Here is a 21,648-nt window from a genome sequence, read left to right as displayed (position 1 = left end):
GCTTTAAACAAAATTAAATTAAAAGTGTAAACCCAACATTACCGCCTTACAGGAAGAGCGAAGTTTTGGAAGAGGCATACTATAGCTGCAGTTATACGATACATTAGTTTGGCTCTGGTTATGTGGTTATTCTGATACTCCAGATTTAAATCCAGTTGATGAGATATGAACATTTTACCCAACTGCTAGAGTCCAACGTTGGCGGCGAAAAAGATACCGCAGAACCAATCCTTGATGATGGTATAGAATGTTTACCTCCTAGTCTGAATGAGGTCCAAGTAGCAGTGAACCGACTAAACAACAACAAGGCAGCAGGAGCCGACGGGTTACCCGCCGAACTGTTTAAGACCGGAGGCGACACGCTGATAAGGCTTATCAGCGCAATCTGGCTAGAAGAACGCATACCCGATGATTAGAATCCCGTACACGAGAAAGGAGACAAGTGGGGAATGTGCCAACTACAGAGGAATAAGTCTCCTCCCCATCGCATACAAGATACTCTCGAGCGTTGGGAACCACAACTTTGAGATAGTCAGTAACTTTATCTACCTCGGCACCGCCGTAATCGAAACGAAAGACACCTGCAAGATAGCCATTGGCAAAAGTTGGGGGTTAAGGCCGCGTGTCATGCATTGGATATATATACTGCAGTTGTCAGACCTATCATGCTATATGGTGTTGTGGTCTGGTGGACGGACCGCGTGTCATACATTGGATATATACTGCAGTTGTCAGACCTATAATGCTATATGGTGTTGTGGTCTGGTGGACGGCGCTTCAAAAGTCCACCTACTGCTCAATACTTAACCGGATTCAAAGGATGGCTTGTTTGTGCATCACAGCCGCACTGAGGATGACACCATCTGGTGCACTGAATTTAATGCTACATCTTATGCCTCTGGACAGTGTGGCTACCCAAATTGCAGCGACCACTGCCGTGAGGTTAAGGGTGCTTTCTCATTGGTCATGTGGCGGATACGGACACAGTGTTATACTTGATACAATATCCGATGTTTCAGGCAGTGTGGATTACACTCTGCCTGAGCCGCTTTTTAATGAAAAGAACTGTACACCTATTCGTCATCGATTGAAACTACGATATCCCTAGTTACATAAGTTCCATAGACTTCTATACGGATGGTTCCAAACTAAACGACCAGGTGGGCTTTGGGGTGTACTCTAAAGATCTAGAACTGGTCATATCGAAAAGGTTACCCGACCACTGCAGTGTTTATCAAGCGGAGTTCCTTGCAATTAAGGAAGTGGTGGAATGGCTAAGATATAATGTCAATACGACGATTGGCATAAATATCTTCTCCGATAGCCAGGCAGCCATTAAATCCCTTGAGAACGTATTTCTGAACACAAAAACCGTCCTCGACTATCACAGATCTCTCAACGACATGGCTGAACAGTTCAAAATTCACCTGTTCTACTCTTTTTAGGGGAGGGATGGCACTCAGACATTTCGACTCAAATATGGATATTTAATTCGTGCTGCACTCCCAAATTCATTTATTGTGAGCCCCATATTGCCATGGTCAGTAAATGGGAAATGTTTGAAGGGTGTTTTGGGGCTGGGGCGACCACCGTCACTTTGCCTCGAAAATAGAAATCAAATTCGTTCCTTACTTCCAAATACCGTTGATTTGTGCTCCATATTAGGGCGCACGTTTTCTACCTTTCATTTGAATCCCATATTGTCAAAATGGGTCAATCAACCTATTTGACTTATTTTTGGAAGCAAAATCTCCACCTAGACTTGATTTCATATTTATTTGTCATATTCATAATCTACTGCCAAATACCTTTCATTTGAGTCCCATATAGGCATGGTCGGCTAATATGCCCATTTGGGGGTACTTGAGGATGGGGCGACCTCCCATTACTTGGACCTAATATTTTATGCCATATTTGTAATCTACTGTCGAATACTTTTCATTTGAGGCCCATATTGTAATGAACGTCGAACATATCTGTTTAGAGGAGTTTTTGAATTGGGAGGCCTGCTGGGTACTTGGACCCAAATTTTAATACGATATTCGTTTTGTAGTCTCTAATATCTCCATTTGATACTCATATCGTGCATATTGGTCCACTTTTGGTTTTGGATGGCGTTGTTGGGGGATGGGCCGCCTCCATCCGATATCTAAAAATTATATAGTCTAGGTTTCCTTCCAGGCAAACTTACATAATCTGTGAAAATTTTAAGAAAATCCGTGTAGCCGAACCGTATCCCATATAGTCATAAAGGGTCATATGACCATTTAAAGCGTTTTTGGAGGGAAGGGGGACCCCCAATACTTCAATCTGATTTTGTATGCCAGTTTCGTTATCTATTCCCGAATACCTTTTATTTAAGGCCCATATTGACATGATCGCCCAATATGTCTGTTTCGGGGAAATTTTAGGGTTGGCGCGGCCCGATGGGTACTTAGATCCAAATTTTAATACCATATTCGTATTTTATTTTCCAATACCTTTCATTTGATACCCATATTGTCCCGATTTGTACACTATTGATTTTGGGTGGTATTTTTGGGTAAAGGAAGAAGGTCCGCCCCTTCCGAAATCAACAAATTTTAAAGCCTATTTTTCCTTCCTGATCATATTCGTAGTCTACTTCCGAATACCTTTCATTGTCGTGATCGTCCAAAAAAATCTATTTTAGAGGGTTTTGTGATTTGGGCAGCCCCCCTAGTTACTTGGACCCAATTTTTAATATGAAATTCGTTCTCTACTCCTGAATACCTTTCATTTGATACCCATACCCATGTTGTCCCGATCTGTCCACTTTTGATTTTGGGTGGTGTTTTTGGGTAAAGGGAGATGGTCGCCCCCTTCCGAAATCAACAAATTTTAAAGCCTATTTCTCCTTCCTGATCATATTCGTAGTCTACTTCCGAATACCTTTCATTGTCGTGATCGTCCAAAAAATCTATTTTAGAGGGTTTTGTGGTTTGGGCAGCCCCCCTAGTTACTTGGACCCAATTTTTAATATGAAATTCGTTCTCTACTCCTGAATACCTTTCATTTGAGTCTCATATTGTCCCGATCAGTTCACTTTTATTTTTGGGTAGTACTTTTGGGGTAAGGGGGAGGGTTCGCCCCCGTCTGATATGAAAAAAGTATAGAGCCAATGTTTCCTTCCAGATCAATCTACACAATCTGTAAAAATTTCAAGGTAATTGGTTCAGCCGTTTTTGAGTCCATACGGAATAAACAAACACAAAGTTCTTTGGGAACTTTTATCAATACTTCATTGTATACGAAATTTTGTCAAAATTTCATTTCTAGTAGAGTATGTTTTTAATCTGTAACCACTGTGCGACTGGTGTTTTTTAAACTCTCAGTTCTATCTACCATTATGAGGTCACACATATATCTAATATTTTTAATACTTGGCATTAGTTTAAGCCATTCTACTGCTTGTCAAACAGGACCTGGAGCAAATTTTGAAGAGGTTTTAATTCTTTCCCACACCATGATGTTGCAAACGTAAATAATTTATGACGATTATGGACACTCCACTATTTTCAAAAGTCGGCAACAACAACAACACAATTCTTATTAGGAATTTCTCCCAATTAATCAATTTTAGCTGATAGGAATAATTATTCACCGATTAACATTTATAATCAAGTAGGCGAAAAAAAAAAACGACAAGCTAGCAAAAAAAAAAAACAGACAAACTAAACACAGAACAACAACAAAACACTATAGCAGTGATTCCCATCAATTGTTGTTGGCTTTAGTGAGTTTACTAATGTTGTTGTGATTGTATGGCATGATAAGAGGTAATCAGAACTTTTTGCTTTCTTCCTTCTTCTTTTTCAGAGAGCACAAATAGTAGTACCGAGTGATGAATTTAGTTTCGACTACATAACAGCCATAAAATCAAATGCATTATGTTACATTGTTTGTTTTTATAGCTGGTCATTTGTTAAATATTCATTAATTTGTTTTTTATTTACAGCTTTTATTATTTAATACTTATTTTGACTGATACACCAAAAAAACAAACTCTCAAGGATGTGTGAAAGGACAAAGGGAGCTTTGGCATTTACAACATATGGACATGGACTTTTTTAACGATCAGATATTAACCGATTTAGGTAAGTAAGAAAAAAATAATTGGATTTAAATTGAAATTGAAATTACAATAAATCTTTTTGTTGTTGGTTTAACCAGCTTAGACCAATGTGTTTTTATTTCTTGCTTCTATTTCAAAACAAAACAACAAAAACACTTTAAAGAGTCTCAACATTTGTGGTATGTTAAATGTATCAAGGGGCGGGCTGCAATGATCGCGGTTTCGGCCTTTGCCAGGGGCCTCGTCAGAAACTGTTGCGCGTTGCTACTGATTGTAGGGTTGCTCTATATACCGCATTCTTGGTTTCAGTAGCATCTCGACAGTCTTGGTCGTACCATGGGTTTCTTCGAGGAGGCTTCCGGTACCCAAGTACGGATTTCGCGGCATTTTCCATGGAGTGGGCAATAGTTTGCCACTGCGCCATTATAACATCGGAACAAGAAGTGCTTTCATCAAACAGTTGGGTCAGTCGAGTGGAATATGCCGCTGCCATTTGTTGTGTTTGCAGCTTTTCAATGTCCAGCTTCCGTGCAGTGTCAGTGCCATGTTCAAACGGGTGCGAACCTTTGCTGCAACAAAGTAATGATCCGAATCTATATTCGGTCCACGGATCGATCGTACATCTAACACGCTGGATGAATGTCTTTCATCTATCACAACGTGATCAATTTGGTTTCTCGTGTTTTGATCGGGTGACAGCCATGTGGCTTTGTGAATATTTTTATGTTGAAATCTGGTGCTACTAACTACCATGTTTTTTGCCGCGGCGAAATCAATCAGCCTCAACCCATTACTGGACGTTATCTCGTGGAGACTAAACTTTCCGACTGTTGGACCAAAAATGTCTTCCTTCCCTATTTTCGCATTACAGTCTCCCAGGACGATTTTAATAAAGAGTGCGGACATTCCAGGTGCAGATCCGCAAATAGTGGTCCTTTTCTCGTTTGCGTGGGTCGTCAACGTTGGGGGCTCCGTTTTTACTATTCCTTTGTTTCTCATAGTAGTTCTCATAGTTTTCCAGGGGCGGGTTTTGTGAGATTGCACATGTATCCCTCGTTGTGGCGAGCCGCTTGCTCCAAGATCCGACGCTCGACTCCAGCCGCCCCTAACCTGGGATCAGACGCTGATGTTGGCCATTGGTTATTTGAAGGCGCCAATAACTCGCCTTTGTCATCTCGAATATCATTGGCACTCAGTATTTAATTAAGAGCCAGTGCCACCTGACTCCTCATTGAGACTCTTCTCTCGAAAATCGCTGACTGCCCGCAGCCGTATTCGCAGCTAATCCGCATAAAAACGGAGCTTTCCACCATCCGCAACCTGTGGACGCGCCCAGTAGCTTTCAGCTAAGCTTCCCGTGATAACGATGGACACCACTCAAGTCGGAGCTCAAAGTTCCAGCCTGTGTGGTGCTCATAGTTATCCCGTGTTGAATGAATACTTCTTATTAAAGCAGATCAGTAGGGACTATACATGGGCCATATCGGGCCACGGTTAGATAAGCTTCCGTATAAACCGATCTCCTGATTATACTTCTTGAGCCTTTAGAGAGCGCAATTCTTATCAAAATTTGTTGAAAATTTCCACCTTGACTTTTCCTATGATCTTCAACAGATGTACTACGCATGGTGTGAATTGGTCCATGGCCTGATATAGCTCCCATATAAACCTATTTCTGTAATACATTTCTTGAGCCTCTAGAGGGCGCAATACTTATCCGAATTGGCTGAAATTTTGACCTCCAATAGCTGTATCAAGTATAATGGCCCAGAACCTGAAATAGCTCCCATATAAACCGTTCTCTCGAATATACTTCTTGAGCCTCTAGAGGGCGCAATTCTTATCCAAGGATATAAAAATCCATGGGGATTTCTTATTATGGCCCCCATTATCCTTCTTATACCCACCACGATAGGATGGGGGTATACTAATCTTGTCATTCCGTTTGTAACACCTCGAAATATTCATCTAAAACCCCATCAAGTATATATATTTTTGCTCTTCTCGACGTTCTGAGTCGATCTAGCCATGTTCGTCCGTGAAGCTAGCCGCTTGAAATTTTGCACAGATAGTTAATATCGATGTACAATAGATCGTTGGGATTGCCAAGGGGCCATATCGGTTCAGATTAAGATATAGCTCCCATATAAACCGATCTCCCGATTTGACTTCTTTTGCCACAACTTTTGTCCCATTGGCTGAAATTTTGCATGTAGTCTTCTGTTAAGACTTCCAACAACTGTGACAAGTACGGCCCAAATCGGTCTATTACCTGATATAGCCCCCATATAAACCGATCGCCCGATTTGACTTCTTGAGCCCATACAAGCCGCAATCGTCCGATCTGGTTGAAATTTTGCATGTAGTATTCTGTTATGATTTCCAACAACTGTGCTTAATACGGTCTATAACCTGTTATAGCTCCCATGTAAACCGGTCTCTCGATCATCCTTGTCAAGAAGTATATTCCTATCTTAGGAATATACTTCTTGAGCCTCTAGAAGGCGAAATTCTTATCCGATTTGGCTGAAATTTTCAAATTTTCTTAATAGGATGTTCATGGGCAAATTTGCATTTGCAAATATATTGATGTATGTATGTTCCATTTTCAAAATGGCAAGTAGTCTACACTTGCGATTAATATGTTTCGATTATGTCGTTGGAGAAATCAATTTATCTCCTTAGATGTGATTCTTCAATTTCATTACTAAAAAGGAATATTGGCGCCAGATGTATTTTGCAAGACCTCCTTTGAATACAAAAACAGTTTCTAAGACAATTCAGATCATGTTCGGTAGGTAGGGAATCGTAGGTTTGAATAAATACAAATAAATAGCGAAAAAAGTAAATGTTCACAAAACAGAAGCGAATTTAGGACACAATATTTGTTATGGAATTTTGTTATGATAATGCACTGAGAGAGAAAACTTATACTACGAACATTAATCACATAATAGAAGTGATACAATACAAGTGAACAAAACTCTGTCATTTGTAAAACCTTCTTTATACTCAGTTTAACCAATCTCGAACTTATAAACAAAATTCGGATTAACAAGTAAAAGCGTGCTAAGTTCGGCCGGGCCGAATCTTATATATCCTCCACCATAGATCGCATTTGTCGAGTTCTTTTCCCGGAATCTCTTCTTAGGCAAAAAAGGATATAAGAAAAGAGTTGCTCTGCTATTAAAAAGATATCAAGATATGGTCCGGTTCGGACCACAATTAAATTATATGTTGGAGACCTGTGTAAAATTTCAGCCAATTCGTATAAGAATTGCGCCCATTGGGGCTCACGAAGTAAAATAGAGAGAACGATTTATATGGGATCTGTATCGGGCTATAGACCGATTCAGAGCATAATAAACACGTTTGTTGATGGTCATAAGAGGATCCGTCGTACAAAATTTCAGGCATATCGGATAATAATTCAAGAAGTCAAGATCCCAGATCGGTTTATATGGCAGCTATATCAGGTTATGAACCGATTTGAACCTTATTTGACACAGTTGTTGAAAGTAAAAATAAAATACGTCATGCATAATTTCAGCCAAATCGGATAGGAATTGCGCCCTCTAGAAGCTCAAGAAGTCAAATCCTCGGATCTGTTTATATGACAGCTATATAAGGTATGGACCGATTTCAACCATACTTGGCACAGTTATTGGATATCATAACGAAATACTTCGTGCCAAAATTCATTTAAATCGGATAAGAATTGGGCCCTCTAGAGGGTCAAGAAGTCAAGACCTAAGATCGGTTTATATGGCAGCTATATCAGGTTATGGACCGATTTAAACCATACTTGGCTCAGTTGTTGGGTATCATAACAAAACACGTCGTGCAAAATTCCATTCCATTCGGATAAGAATTACGCCCTCTAGAGGCTCAAGAAGTCAAGACCCAAGATCGGTTTATATGGCAGCTATATCAGGTTATGGACCGATTTGAACCATACTTGGCACAGTTGTTGGATATAATAACAAAACACGTCGTGCAAAATTTCATTTCAATCGGATAAGAATTGCGCACTCTAGAGGCTCAAGAAGTCAAGACCCAAGATCGTTTTATATGGCCGCTATATCAGGTTATAGACCGATTTGAACTATACTTGGCACAGTTGTTGGATATCATAACAAAACACGTCGTGAAAAATTTCATTCCAATCGGATAAGAATTGCGCACTCTAGAGGCTCAAGAAGTCAAGACCCAAGATCGGTTTATATGGCAGCTATATCAAAACATGGACCGATATGGCCCATTTACAATACCAACCGACCTACACTAATAAGAAGTATTTGTGCAAAATTTCAAGCGGCTAGCTTTACTCTTTCGGAAGTTAGCGTGCTTTCGACAGACAGACGGACGGACGGACGGACGGACAGACGGACAGACGGACGGACGGACGGACATGGCTAGATCGCCATAAAATGTCACGACGATCAAGAATATATATACTTTATGGGGTCTCAGAAGAATATTTCGAGTAGTTACAAACAGAATGACGAAATTAGTATACCCCCCATCTTATGGTGGAGGGTATAAAAATCATAAATAAACAAAATCGTGAAAAGTCTACGCCTACTTTTTTATAGCCTGTTCTACACAATATTTAATAGCTGCATCAAGTTTGTTCTCTTTTTTGTCAGTTTTTTTTTTGGAATTTTACGGTGTACTTGCCTTGCTAAGCAACAGTTCTTTACAAATAAATATTTTAGCAAATACAACTCATTTTTCACGATACATGTGGCAGTCAGGTAAGCAGGCAGACAGTCACTCAGTCAGTCACTTTGGCAAAAAAAGCCTGTATAGAAAACAACAAGGAAATGATAAAACGAATACATAAAACGAATTTACATAAAACAGAACTCTAAAGGAATGTAGAAATTAGCTAGAAATATGAAAGGGGCAACTAAACGCCAGTAAAATTTACTAAAAAACACCTAACGTGGTTTTAAGCTGTATAGCAGCTATATCCAAAGGCTGTTGAGGGTCCTAAAACAACTCACAACTATTCGCCTTTTTTAATATCAGGAGGTAAATTCGATAAATCAATTTATGTAGGGTCACACAACCCAGGGGGGACGCCCCATCCCAAATCCGCCCGAACGGACATGTTTACCGATTGGGACTATATGGGTACCATATGAAAGGTATTTAAGAGTAGAGTACGAACTTGGCATAAAAATGTCAGCCTTAGTGTCGGTGTCCACCCAACAGGACACTTGTACCGCTATAGGCAATATGGGCATCAAATGAAAAAATAGAGTACAAATCTGTATTCCGTGGTGTCTGAGGGGCCTCGCCACCTCCCAAACCCTCCATAGGAAGTCATATCAGAATACTACGTGCAAAATTTTTGCCAAATCGGACAAAACTTGTGGCTTCTAAGGGCTCAAGAAGATAAATCGGAAGATCGCTTTATATGGGAGCTATATCTAATATAGATTCGGATTCCCAACGACCTACATCAACATTAAGTATCTGTACAAAATTTCAAGCGACAGACAGACGGACGGACATGGCTAGATCGACTCAGAGCGTCGAGCGATCAAGAATATATATACTTTATAGGGTCTTTGACGAATATTTCGAGGTGTTACAAACGAAAAGACTAGATTAGTATCGCCCATCCTATGGTGGTGGGTATAAAAACGTATCTGATATCCAATAGTGGGACCAAGTGTTTAAGGGAACCACCCTAACCCTCAAAACATCCCTAAATCGAACATATTTACCGACCATGGCAATAGGAGGCTCAAGTGAAAGATATTTGGGAGGAAAGCATGAAATTTATACCCACTTTTTGGGGCCCAGTTTCTGGGGGTCCAGCCCTTCCCCAAAACTACCCCCTTAAACAGGACTTATTTACTGACCACGTCAATAGGGGCTCGAATAAAATGTATTTGAGTGTTGAATACGAATCTGATATCATAATGTGGGACCAAGTAGCCCCTCATCCAAAACACCCCCAAAAGAGGACAAACTTACGATCATAGCAATATGGGGCTTAAAAGTAGAGCTCGAATCTGAAAACAATATTCAGGAAAAAGTATCTATAGGCCCAGCCTACCCCCATAACACCCCGAACTAGGGCGTATTTGCTGACCATTGTAATATGGGACTCAACCAAAAGGTTTTTTTTTTTATTTTGAGTAAAACAGGAATCTAATATATTTTCAGGACCAAGTCACTGAGAAGCCGCCCCATCCCCTAAAACACCCCCAAACCGGACATGTTTGCCAAATATATAGAAATATGGGGCTTAATAAAATATATTTGAAGTACAGCACGAATCTGATATCAACATTCGGGACGAATCGTCTACGGGACGTCTCACCCCCATAGCAAACCCTAAATCCTGGCCTTCACTGCCAAATCGTCTGCTTTTTCTTTCCCAAGACTGTTCGTGATCTTACCGTCTTGGTTGTTTTTGCCCTTATGGCTGTTTTGGCCTTAAGTTCTATATAATGTAAAAGAATGCCCAGCGGATGCTGGGCGCACCTCCTAATTCTGGGCCTAGGAACGAGATTCTGAAGTCCCTTATTGGGGCAAAGGCCCTTATCCTTAATACCTGTCCTTTGGTACCCTATGCGCCTATGGTTAAAGGGATCCAAAATCCTCAAGATCCCGTAGGTCCTTCCCTGGTCCCATTTTTATTTTTTGGTTTTACATATTCGCAATCTACTAGATAAGAATTCTTGTTTGAACCGTTGAGTGTAGCGGACGTTTTGTTATTTCACTAAGCAAGAATTTTCCTGTGATTCGTAATAGGTCATTATTTTTGGAAGAAAAATGTAAGTCACTCAAGGATAGCTGCTATAGAGGTATCCATTAGGCGGTTGATGATCTGGGTCTGTTTCCAGTGGAGCGATCTGCCGCTCGGGAGTAGGCATAGAATGGACTCCCAGGACCCAAAAGCTGCGGTGGTGGTATCAGGCCGTAGCATGTTGTCTGCTACTGAAACCTCGACTGGTGGAGCGGCTGCTCCAGGCTCCACTAGCCGACAGACGACTGGTCAACAGGGGCTTTTGACGAATACACCTGGTTCGAGTCTTAAAGACAAGGCCAAACCTATTCTTTCTTCACACGCCTATAATTTGCCTAGGCCATCGGTCTTTCCCGGCAAACCAACACGCTCTTTAAGAGGTTAGAATAATAGAAGACGCATCGCTCTCAAGTTTATTGTGAGGCTTGGTGCAAAAAATCCTTAGACTCTCACTAATAGGAAGAGAGACTCCCTTAATTTGGCTCGGAAATTCGCTGCACAGGCTACCCCAAAGACTACACGTCTAGATTCGGAAACTGCACCGCAATCTGCCAAAAGGCTGCGGCCACCTGGAGGGCATCCAATGCCTAAAAAAACTAGGGCGAACCATAGTAAGATGGGTTCAAGAACCTTTGCTAATGTCGCTACGGACAGAAGATATACCTTCTCGACCAATGGCGCATACTTGGATACCAAGGATTCCCTTAGTTCCTGAACCGATACTTGGAATGTAATCCCAATATTTCAACCACCGATTGGAAGATTGTTAGATTGGATGAGGCTGATGGTAACCGGAGACATGCAGTATTCGTACTCAACTCCGTACTCTCAGACCTCAACAAGTCTAAAGGGAATGTATCCTACGGATTTAACAAGTTGAAACTGAAGATCTATAGAAGTGGTGGGGTTGGGGAATCAGGAGAGGATTCAGCAGTTGTTGCTGAACACTTGCCTGAGGAACTATCGACCACATCGCTAAAGTCTGGCGGATTGCAGGAGACAGAAAATGCCCTGCCACAATCGAGACAGGAGGGGATGACATCGAAACGAAGTCGGAGTCGAGCGGGCAGTTTGTCTGGAGTCGGAGTCGAGTCCGAATTGCCCGGCTCCGCAGCCCTGCTCACAACAATTCGCCTTTTATAAAGCAAGGAGGTTAATTCCGGAAATCGATATATATAAAGTAATATTCAAATACTATCTGATCTGAGACCCCATAAAGTATATATATTCTTGATCGCCATGTCATATTAAGTCAATCTTGCCATGTCCGTCCGTTTGTCTGTCAAAAGCACGCTAACTTTCAAAGGAGTAAAGCTAGCCGCTTGAAATTTTGCACAAATACTTCTTATTAGTGTAGGTCGGTTGGGATTGTAAATGGGCCATGTCGGTCGATGTTTTGATATAGCTGCCATATAAACCGATCGTGGGTCTTGACCTCTTAAGTCTCTAGAGGGCGCAATTCTTATCCGATTGGAATGAAATTTTGCACGACGTGTTCCGTTATGATATCCAACAACTGTGCCAAGTATGGTTCAAATCGGTCCATGTTTTGATATAGCTGCCATATAAACCGATCTTGGGTCTTGACATCTTGAACCTCTAGAGGGCGCAATTCTCGTCCGATTTAAGTAAAATTTTGCACGTAGTTTTTTGGTATTACTTCCAACAACTGTGCTAAGTACGGTGAAAATCGGTCCATAACCTGATATAGCCATATAAACGGATCTGGGATTTTGACTTCTTAAGCCTCTAGAGGGCGCAATCCTTATCCGATTTAGCTGAAACTTTGCAAGAAGTGGTTTGTTATGACTTCCAACAACTGTGTCAAATATGGTTTTAGTTGGTCCATAACCTGATATAGATGCAATATAAAGCCATCTGGGATCTTGACTTTTTGAGTCTCTTGAGGTCACAATTCTCTTCCGATTTGGCAGAAATTTTGTACAACGACTTCTCTAATGACCTTCAACTTACGTGTAAATTATGGCTTGAATCGGTCTATAGCCTGATAGAGCTCCCATATAAACCGATCTCCATATTTTACTTTTTGGGCCCCTAAAGGACGCAATTTTTATTCGAATTGGCTGAAATTTTACAATTCTTTTCTTGTATCATATGTTGGATTATGCATGATGCAATGTGTTGAATATTTTTGTGCACTCATAGTGTTTTTTTAACTGCAAATTAAATCTAAGTCCAATTTTTAGAAGAACTATCATAATCTAAAATGAACAAGTCTTTTTTTCAGGTTCTATACAAAATTCTTCATAACAACAAACAATTGCATAAAAGATAATAAAAAGTCTTATTAATTTTTCAAATTAATTGTCATGATATTACTTGCAGTTTGTTAATTCCCACCATCATGTAGCCAGTGTTAAAGTTTTGAAAAAATTAAACCTGTATTGCCACTATTCATCTATGAATGTATCTACAAAGTGTCTAAACAACATTTATTCGTGATGATATCTCACCCATAACAAAATAATTTATCAGTTAAAGCCATTTTGTGGCATGGATCACGGGACAAGACTTGAATGACATTTTTTCCAAAAATTCGCCATTGTTTAAAATTTTTGGTAAATAATAGTGAAGTTTTTTTGTGAAACATTAGAAACAAGATCATAAATACTAAATAGAATGTCACCAGAATCAAATCTTATTTCTTTACTTCAGTTGCTTCACATGAAGCCAAACATGATGATTTGTTTATTTGAAGTTACTGTCATCGAAAAATCGTCAGAGACATTTGTTTAGGTGAATATCAAACGAATTGAAAACAAACAAACACAGAGTTACACACTCTCTGTCATATACACTGACAACATTTTTCGTCCTAACAACTGCCAAACAATTCTCATGTTATATGAGGATTACAGTGGTTAATGCAAATGCAAATTTTTCCATGAGCATTCTATTAAGGAACAGGCAAAGAAAACTTTTCACGTATCCCTGAATGGTGGCCGATTCTAGTTAAAGTTCAATGATAAGGGCCCTGATTTATTATAGCCGAGTTGGAACGGCGTGCCGCAGAACAACGCCTCCTTGGGAGAAGTTTTTATTGGGTTGCCCAAAAAGTAATTGCGGATTTTTCATATAGTCGGCGTTGACAAATTTTTTCACAGCTTGTGACTCTGTACTTGCATTCTTTCTCCTGTCAGTTATCAGCTGTTACTTTTAGCTTGCTTTAGAAAAAAAAGTGTAAAAAAAGTATATTTGATTAAAGTTAATTCTAAGTTTTATTAAAAATGAATTTACTTTCTTTTAAAAAATCCGCAATTACTTTTTGGGCAACCCAATATATGGCATAGTACCTCATTAGGAGGGGATAACCACCGTTAAAATTTTGTCTAATGTTCTCTCCAACATTCGAACCTATTTGTTCCACTAGCCGAACTTAGAATAGCGTTCCAAGCGCCTCGATCATCTGCGCTCATTCTAAAATCTCTGACTCCAAGTTTCGAGTTGCCTCCCACCACTTGATCTTTTCATCGGGCTTTTGGTCTTCCCGGTTTGCGTGTACCACCGTGTTTTCCTTCAAAAGACTTCTTTGCTGGAGCTCTTGATCCATTCTGACAACATGATCTAGCCAACGCTGCCATTGTGTTTTGATACGTGTAACTATGCTATCGTCGTCATACAGCTCGTGGTTCATACAACGCCTATAATCCCATTATCGCAAACTGGTTCATATATTTTATGAAGAATCTCTCTCTCAAACACTTCAAGCACTGGCTCGTCTGCTTTCACAAGTACCCATGCCTCAGAACCATATAACAACACGGGTATTATCAGTGTCTTGTATAGTGTAATCTTCGTCTGTCGAAAGGTGGCCTTGTTTCTAAACTGCTTACTTAATCCAAAGTAGCATCTGTTTGCCAGTATTATTCTTCGCTCTATCTCAAAACTGGTGTCATTCGTTTTGGTTACGGCGGTGCCGAGGTAGATAAAGTTGCCGACTATCTCAAAGTAGTGGTTCCCAAATTTCTCCATTCTCCATATCTGGTCGGTTGTACAAAACGTTTTGGGAGTTGATACCATCCATTTCGTTTTACCTCCATTAACTGCCTGGTCCATTTTCACGGATTCCCTTTCGATTCTTTCAAAGAATGCAGTTGCCACTTCCGGTGACCGACCTATGATATCGATGTCGTCGGCATAGGCGTGTAGCATGTGTTCTTCTTCAGCAGCATATTAAAGAGATCACACGATAAGTTGTCTCCTTATATAAAACCTCGTTTGGTATTAAATGCTTCGGAGAGATTATTTCCTATTCTTATTGAGGAACTTGTGCCATCCTGAGAGACTTAATAATTTTGCAGGATTACCAAACTCCGGCATGGATTGAAATACCTTTGAACGATAGGGCTACGGAGAGCGAGTAGTCAACATTCTGGGCTTCCGCGGGAGAGGTAATTGGAGAAGGAAACTCTCGTTGATGGGAGCTTCTTTCTGGTCTGCCGGGAAGTAATTCTTTCACTTATTTTCCATCTCCACTTTATCGCATTTTCCATCTACACATTCAAAAGCATTCTTACTGTCTAGGAGGAACATAGTGGATCTATGATGTACGAATGAAGCGGCTAGCAATTGCGACTAATGCACTGTGTCATATCCTTCTCTAAATATGTCCAATATGGTCTGTGACAAGTATTCTTTTATTCCACTCAAGTCTTTTTATCGAAATACAGCATTTGTATTAATTTTCGCTACTTATCTCTTCAGACCTTTTCAAAAGGATCATCATCATCCCACCAGATGTGTTGTTTCTTTACCGTGTCAATTTCGCGCTCCTAGTTTCTTGGATCTTAATCAAATAAAGGGTGATTTTTTTGAGGTTAGGATTTTCATGCATTAGTATTTGACAGATCACGTGGGATTTCAGACATGGTGTCAAAGAGAAAGATGCTCAGTATGCTTTGACATTTCATCATGAATAGACTTACTAACGAGCAACGCTTGCAAATCATTGAATTTTATTACCAAAATCAGTGTTCGGTTCGAAATGTGTTCAAATTTTGACAAATTTTGTTCAGCGATGAGGCTCATTTCTGGTTGAATTGCTACGTAAATAAGCAAAATTGCCGCATTTGGAGTGAAGAGCAACCAGAAGCCGTTCAAGAACTGCCCATGCATCCCGAAAAATGCACTGTTTGGTGTGGTTTGTACGCTGGTGGAATCATTGGACCGTATTTTTTCAAAGATGCTGTTGGACGCAACGTTACGGTGAATGAACACATTTCGAACCGAACACTGATTTTGGTAATAAAATTCAATGATTTGCAAGCGTTGCTCGTTAGTAAGTCCATTCATGATGAAATGTCAAAGCATACTGAGCATCTTTCTCTTTGACACCATGTCTGAAATCCCACGTGATCTGTCAAATACTAATGCATGAAAATCCTAACCTCAAAAAAATCACCCTTTACTTGTATACTTCAGTTCCATATCTCCATATGAACCTTTAAGCCATCTCTTCTCAAACTCTTTTCTCGTCTGTGAAACCTAGAATAACCACTTTACAGTCTAGAGTGACCTTGGATATGTGGCAGGATTTTCTACGGTTTGGGAAACATTATGTATTGATCTGAGGACATTTTATTAGTGAATCCATATTTTTTGCAATTCAATCCTCCTTGTACTTAGTCTGTATGTGACACAGTATCTATGACTATTACTATTCTGTAAAGTGCCGCACCAGCTTGTTCCCTGCCTAGATGTATGATTTATTACCAACCTTACCCGCTCACCCACATGGATAAAAAAGTCCTATTTTTCTGTCATATCATCAGTCATACTATTGTCATATAATCAGTATACCAGATGTAATCAATCCCCAGCGGTCATCTATGGGAATAATAAAAAATGAGGTAATCTGCGCCGAATATTCCTTAGCTTTCGGCTACTCAGTTGATTTTGGTTTACATAACTTGTCTCTAAGGTTTAGAGAAGTGTTTTGACTGGATAAAGACAGCATAATTATCGATGTTTATTCCCGCAGAGTTCTATATCCTTTGGGAAGACTAGGATAAGCAAAGATCCTAATACTAAAACATCAGGCAGTGCAGGGGCGAAAAACCCAGCACAGCGTAACGAACAGGGGTTCCGATGGCGGAACCATAAACGACTTTCTCGAGATTAGGAAGACCAGGATGGATAAAGATCCTAATGCTGTAAAATCAGACAGTGCGGTGACGGAAAACTCAATGCCGCCTAACGCACAGGGAGCCGACGATCAAACCATAACCTACTCCCAAGAAGCCCATTTACTCAAGATTTGGCAGATTAGTATTGGCAAAGATCCTAATATTGGAACATCAGGAAATGGGGGGACGGTAGACTCAATACAACCCAACGAACAGGGACCCGAGATAGAATCATTACCCACTTTCTCAAGATTCGGAAGACTAGGATATGCAAAGATCCTAATATTAACACATCAGGCAGTGCAGTGACGGGAAACTCAATGTAGCCTAAAGATGAGGGAGCAGACGTTGAGACCACAACCCACTCCCAAGAAGCCCATCTAATAGAGGACCAATTATTGTCACCGGAGCGAGATAGCTACTCACGCTCTGATGAAGAAACTCAGCAAGGGCAAAATTCATACAACAGGATTACAACTGTACTTGTGGAGTCAATCGAAGATAGTTGTCGTCTTCGTAAAAGGAAATCAGTTCAAAAAAAATCCTGGATGACCGGGGATATTTGCAACATTGGGAAAGAGGTCTGCAGACCTCTTGTGAGTTGCATGGACCCCTCAAAATCTAAGTGTGGACCAGATCGGACCATATTTCTATGTAGCTACCATATAGCCCTAACTTACTATTCATTGAACTTGTTCCTAAATTCCCCTATAAAAGTCACTGTGCCCCTTTTGAAGCGCAGTTAATGAAAAATTATGTTATTGTAGTTTTTGCATTACAAATGGGCTATTGTTGGAGTTGTACTGTTGTACGTAGTTGTTGCTGTTACTGTTGCTCTTCATGTTGTTATTTCATGCTACTATATTTTGGAAAATCGTAACCAAGCAAAAAACTTGTTTGATCAATAAATGTCTAGCACAAAGCCTAGAAGAGATGTTCTACCCAGCTCCAATGGTTCGCAGCTGCAAAAATAAGCAATGATCCAATGGAACAGTTGTGATTGTGGCCTAACAAATTGTAAAGCTTTATAAGCAGTGGCGGGTGATAACCAATCAAAGGCGGCAAAGCCGTTTTGCAATTTTCTTTCGGGCGTTTTGCGCTGTAAAATATTCGTTTATCGCTATACAGAGAAAAATTTTGCTAATCTCGCCGTTTGAAAAATGTCAAATAAATGCCAATATAGCATGGTTAACAATTAGTAATGCTTTTGTTTTTTTGAATAATAATAACTATTAAAGCAGAAGAAAATATTATAATAATTGCAGTTGCGTTACTCAAAGAAAACGGGGAAGAAACCTCTACGAATGGAATTTATACAAATATATTACAAAACACTATGATGTAAAATAAGAAAAAACACAAAAAAATAACGAAATAAGGAACAAAAGAATTCCTTTGTTAATGTCGTCATGGATAATAAAACATTTGATTGATTAAATAAACAAATTGGAACTGTGTCGGTGTCGGTGTTTGTGTCAGGGAAATAAAACAAGCGCTCGCAATAAACAAGTGAAAAGAAAATGCTTAACTGTAATTTCATACCATTAACAACTGTTTACTATTTATTGTATTAAAAAAAAAAAAAATTGAATGAAAACGAAAAATATTTTTTTATTATTATATTAAAGAAAAAGACTCTTTCGAACTGGGATATAAAAAAGAAGTCCCTTATCTTTGGGCCTTCTGCATTCTAAAAATGTTAACACGGGAGATAGTTCTATATGATCGCTCCGGTAGCCGAATTGGTAGCGTACTCGGTTTACCAGTGGGTTTGTTTCCCGACGGTCGTGGGTTTGATTCCCAACAGAGGACTGGTCTGTCACTGCTGTGGTATCACAAAGGTCTAAAATACTCTTAGTGACTCGTTGCGGTTTACAAATTAGATTGCCACTTTAACCTTAACTAACCTAAGACTATATGGGAGCTAAATCAAGAAATAGTCGGATAGAAGCTATTTTCTAAGTTCATCTGTCTATGACTATGAAAAACTCTTCTGAGACATGTTTAGTGTGATACAGATTATAACTGAAACAAGTAAAACCAGTGAGGAAAGGCAAAAGTCGGGCGGTGCTGACTTTATAATGCCCTACACCAATACTGAAGATACAAAGTGGGAGCTATGTCTTATTCTGAACCAATTTTGATGGACCTCGGCGGATGTTTTCAGATGGGTTATTAAACAATCCGTATCAAATTTCGAGCAAATATGTTGAAAGTGTAATAAATACGGTGGACAAGTGACAACATTATTGGAAATCTGACGGACATATGATGGGAGATGGGAGCTAGATGTAAATCTGAACCGATTTCTAGAAAACTTCTTAGATATTGTAGTAGTCGTCGAAGAAGAAAGCGCTTTACAAAACGAATTTTTCACGATTGGTCAATAAATGCGCTTGCAGTGGCCATAGAAGTGAAAAACGGACGATATATATATATATATATATATATATATATATATATATATATATATATATATATATATATATATATATATTGGGTTGCCCAAAAAGTAATTGCGGATTTTTCATATAGTCGGCGTTGACAAATTTTTTCACAACTTGTGACTCAGTAATTGCATTATTTCTTCTCTCAGTTATCAGCTGTTACTTTTAGCTTGCTATAGAAAAAAAAGTGTAAAAAAGTATATTTGATTAAAGTTCATTCTAAGCTTTATTAAAAATGCATTTACTTTCTTTTAAAAATCCGCAATTACTTTTTGGGCAACCCAATATATATATATATATATATATATATATATATATATATATATATATATATATATATATATATATATATATATATATATATATATATATATATGGCAGCTATATATAAATCTGAACCGATTTCTCAATTTCTACAAAATTCACCATTAAAGTCGGGAGTCATTAGAAAATCTTTCCTGCCGAATTTGTAGAGAATAAGTTAACAAATGAGCACTTTATTGCAATATTTCTAAAAAATTGGACGAACATATACACAGGAGCTATATATATTATATGGCAGCTATGTCAGGTTACGAACCGATTTGAACCTTATTTGGCACAGTTGTTACATATCATAACAAAATACTTGGTGCAAAATTTCATTCCAATTGGATTAGAATTGCGCCCTCAAGAGGATCAAGAAGTCAAGACCCAAGATCGGTTTATATGGCAGCCACATCAGGTTATTGACCGATTTGAACCATACTTGGCAAGGTTTTTGGATATCATAACAAACCACTTCGTGCAAAATTTCATTCCAATCGGATTAGAATTGCGCCCTCTAGAGGCTCAAGAAGTCAAGACCCCAGATCGGTTAATATGGCAGTTATATCAGGTTAGGTACCGATTTGAACCATACTTGGCAAGGTTTTTGGATATCATAACAAACCACTTCGTGCAAAATTTCATTCCAATCGGATTAGAATTGCGCCCTCTAGAGGCTCAAGAAGTCAAGACCCCAGATCGGTTAATATGGCAGCTATATCAGGTTATGTACCGATTTGAACCATACTTTGTTGGATATCATAACAAAACACTTCTTGCAAAATTTCATTCCAATCGGATAAGAATTGCGGCCTTAAGAGGCTCAAGAAGTCAAGACCCAAGATCGGTTTATAAGGCAGCTATATCAAAACATGGACCGATATGGCCCATTTACACCGACCTACAACCGGCTAGCTTTACTCCTTCGAAAGTTAGCGTGCTTTCAACAGATAAACGGACGGATATGGCTAGATCGACATAAACTGTCAAGACGATCAAGAATATATACTCTATGGGGTCTCAGACGAATATTTCGAGTAAGTACAAACAGAATTACGAAATTAATATACCCTCATCCTATGGTGGAGGGTATAAAAAGTATTAACAAGTAAAAACGGGCCAAGTTTGGATGCTAGATGTACTCCATTCTTACTTTATTTGAGCCCGATATTCCCATGATGTCCGATTTAGGGATGTTTTCGTGGGTGAGGTGGTCCCCAAGGCACTTGGACCAAAAAAAAAAAAAAAATCAACATCATGTTGTTCTCTCAAATATCATTTATTTAAACCCCATATTGCCTTTGATTTAAGGGGCAATATGTCCCTAGAACTGGTTGTTAAATTCGTTTTCAAATCTCAAATCTTGGGGAAGGGACGGTGTGCCAAAAACATGGTTCCACATTTGCATATCAGATTCGTATTCTACTCCCTACTTGAGCCCCATATTGCGATGGTCAGTAAATAATTGCTGTGTGTGGGGTGTTTTGGGAAGAAGTAGATCCCCAGAAAATTAATCCCGAAAATGGGTATCAATTTAGTGCTCTACTTCCCAATACCTTTCATTTGAGCCCCACATTGACATGGTGGGTAAATATGTCCGATTTAGAGGAGTTTTGAGGAGTGGGGTGGTGCTCCAAATACTTAGCCCAGGAAATATATCAGCATCGTGCTCTACTCTCAAATATCATTTATTTGAATCCCATATTGCCATTGGCCTCAAAATTGGTTATCAAATTCTTTTTCTAATCCCAAATACCTTTCAATTAAACACCTTATAGCAAAAGTCAACAAATATGTTCGGTTTGGGGTATGGGCCTTAATAACTATCGATATCGAGCTCCACTATCTTTAAGACCCAAAATGTCATGGTATGCATATAAGCCCTAT

At 39.3% G+C, this 21,648-nt stretch overlaps 1 protein-coding gene across 1 annotated transcript in view; it reads left to right on the top strand.

Annotated features, from left to right (window-relative positions):
• The first annotated feature begins 3,983 nt into the window (after positions 1 to 3,983).
• Positions 3,984 to 21,648, top strand: part of LOC106085319 (uncharacterized) — a 73,825-nt gene continuing 56,160 nt past the window's right edge. The window contains exon 1 of the mRNA XM_013249530.2: positions 3,984 to 4,115. Within this exon, the coding sequence (XP_013104984.2) occupies positions 4,073 to 4,115 (43 nt within the window). The 5' untranslated portion in view covers positions 3,984 to 4,072. The remainder of the gene's footprint in view (positions 4,116 to 21,648) is intronic.

The sequence above is a fragment of the Stomoxys calcitrans genome, chromosome 5 (assembly GCF_963082655.1).
Source record: "Stomoxys calcitrans chromosome 5, idStoCalc2.1, whole genome shotgun sequence".
Lineage (NCBI taxonomy): Eukaryota > Metazoa > Arthropoda > Insecta > Diptera > Muscidae > Stomoxys > Stomoxys calcitrans.
The sequence above is the reverse complement of the archived record's forward strand: the minus strand, read 5'-3'. Positions and strand labels throughout refer to the sequence as shown.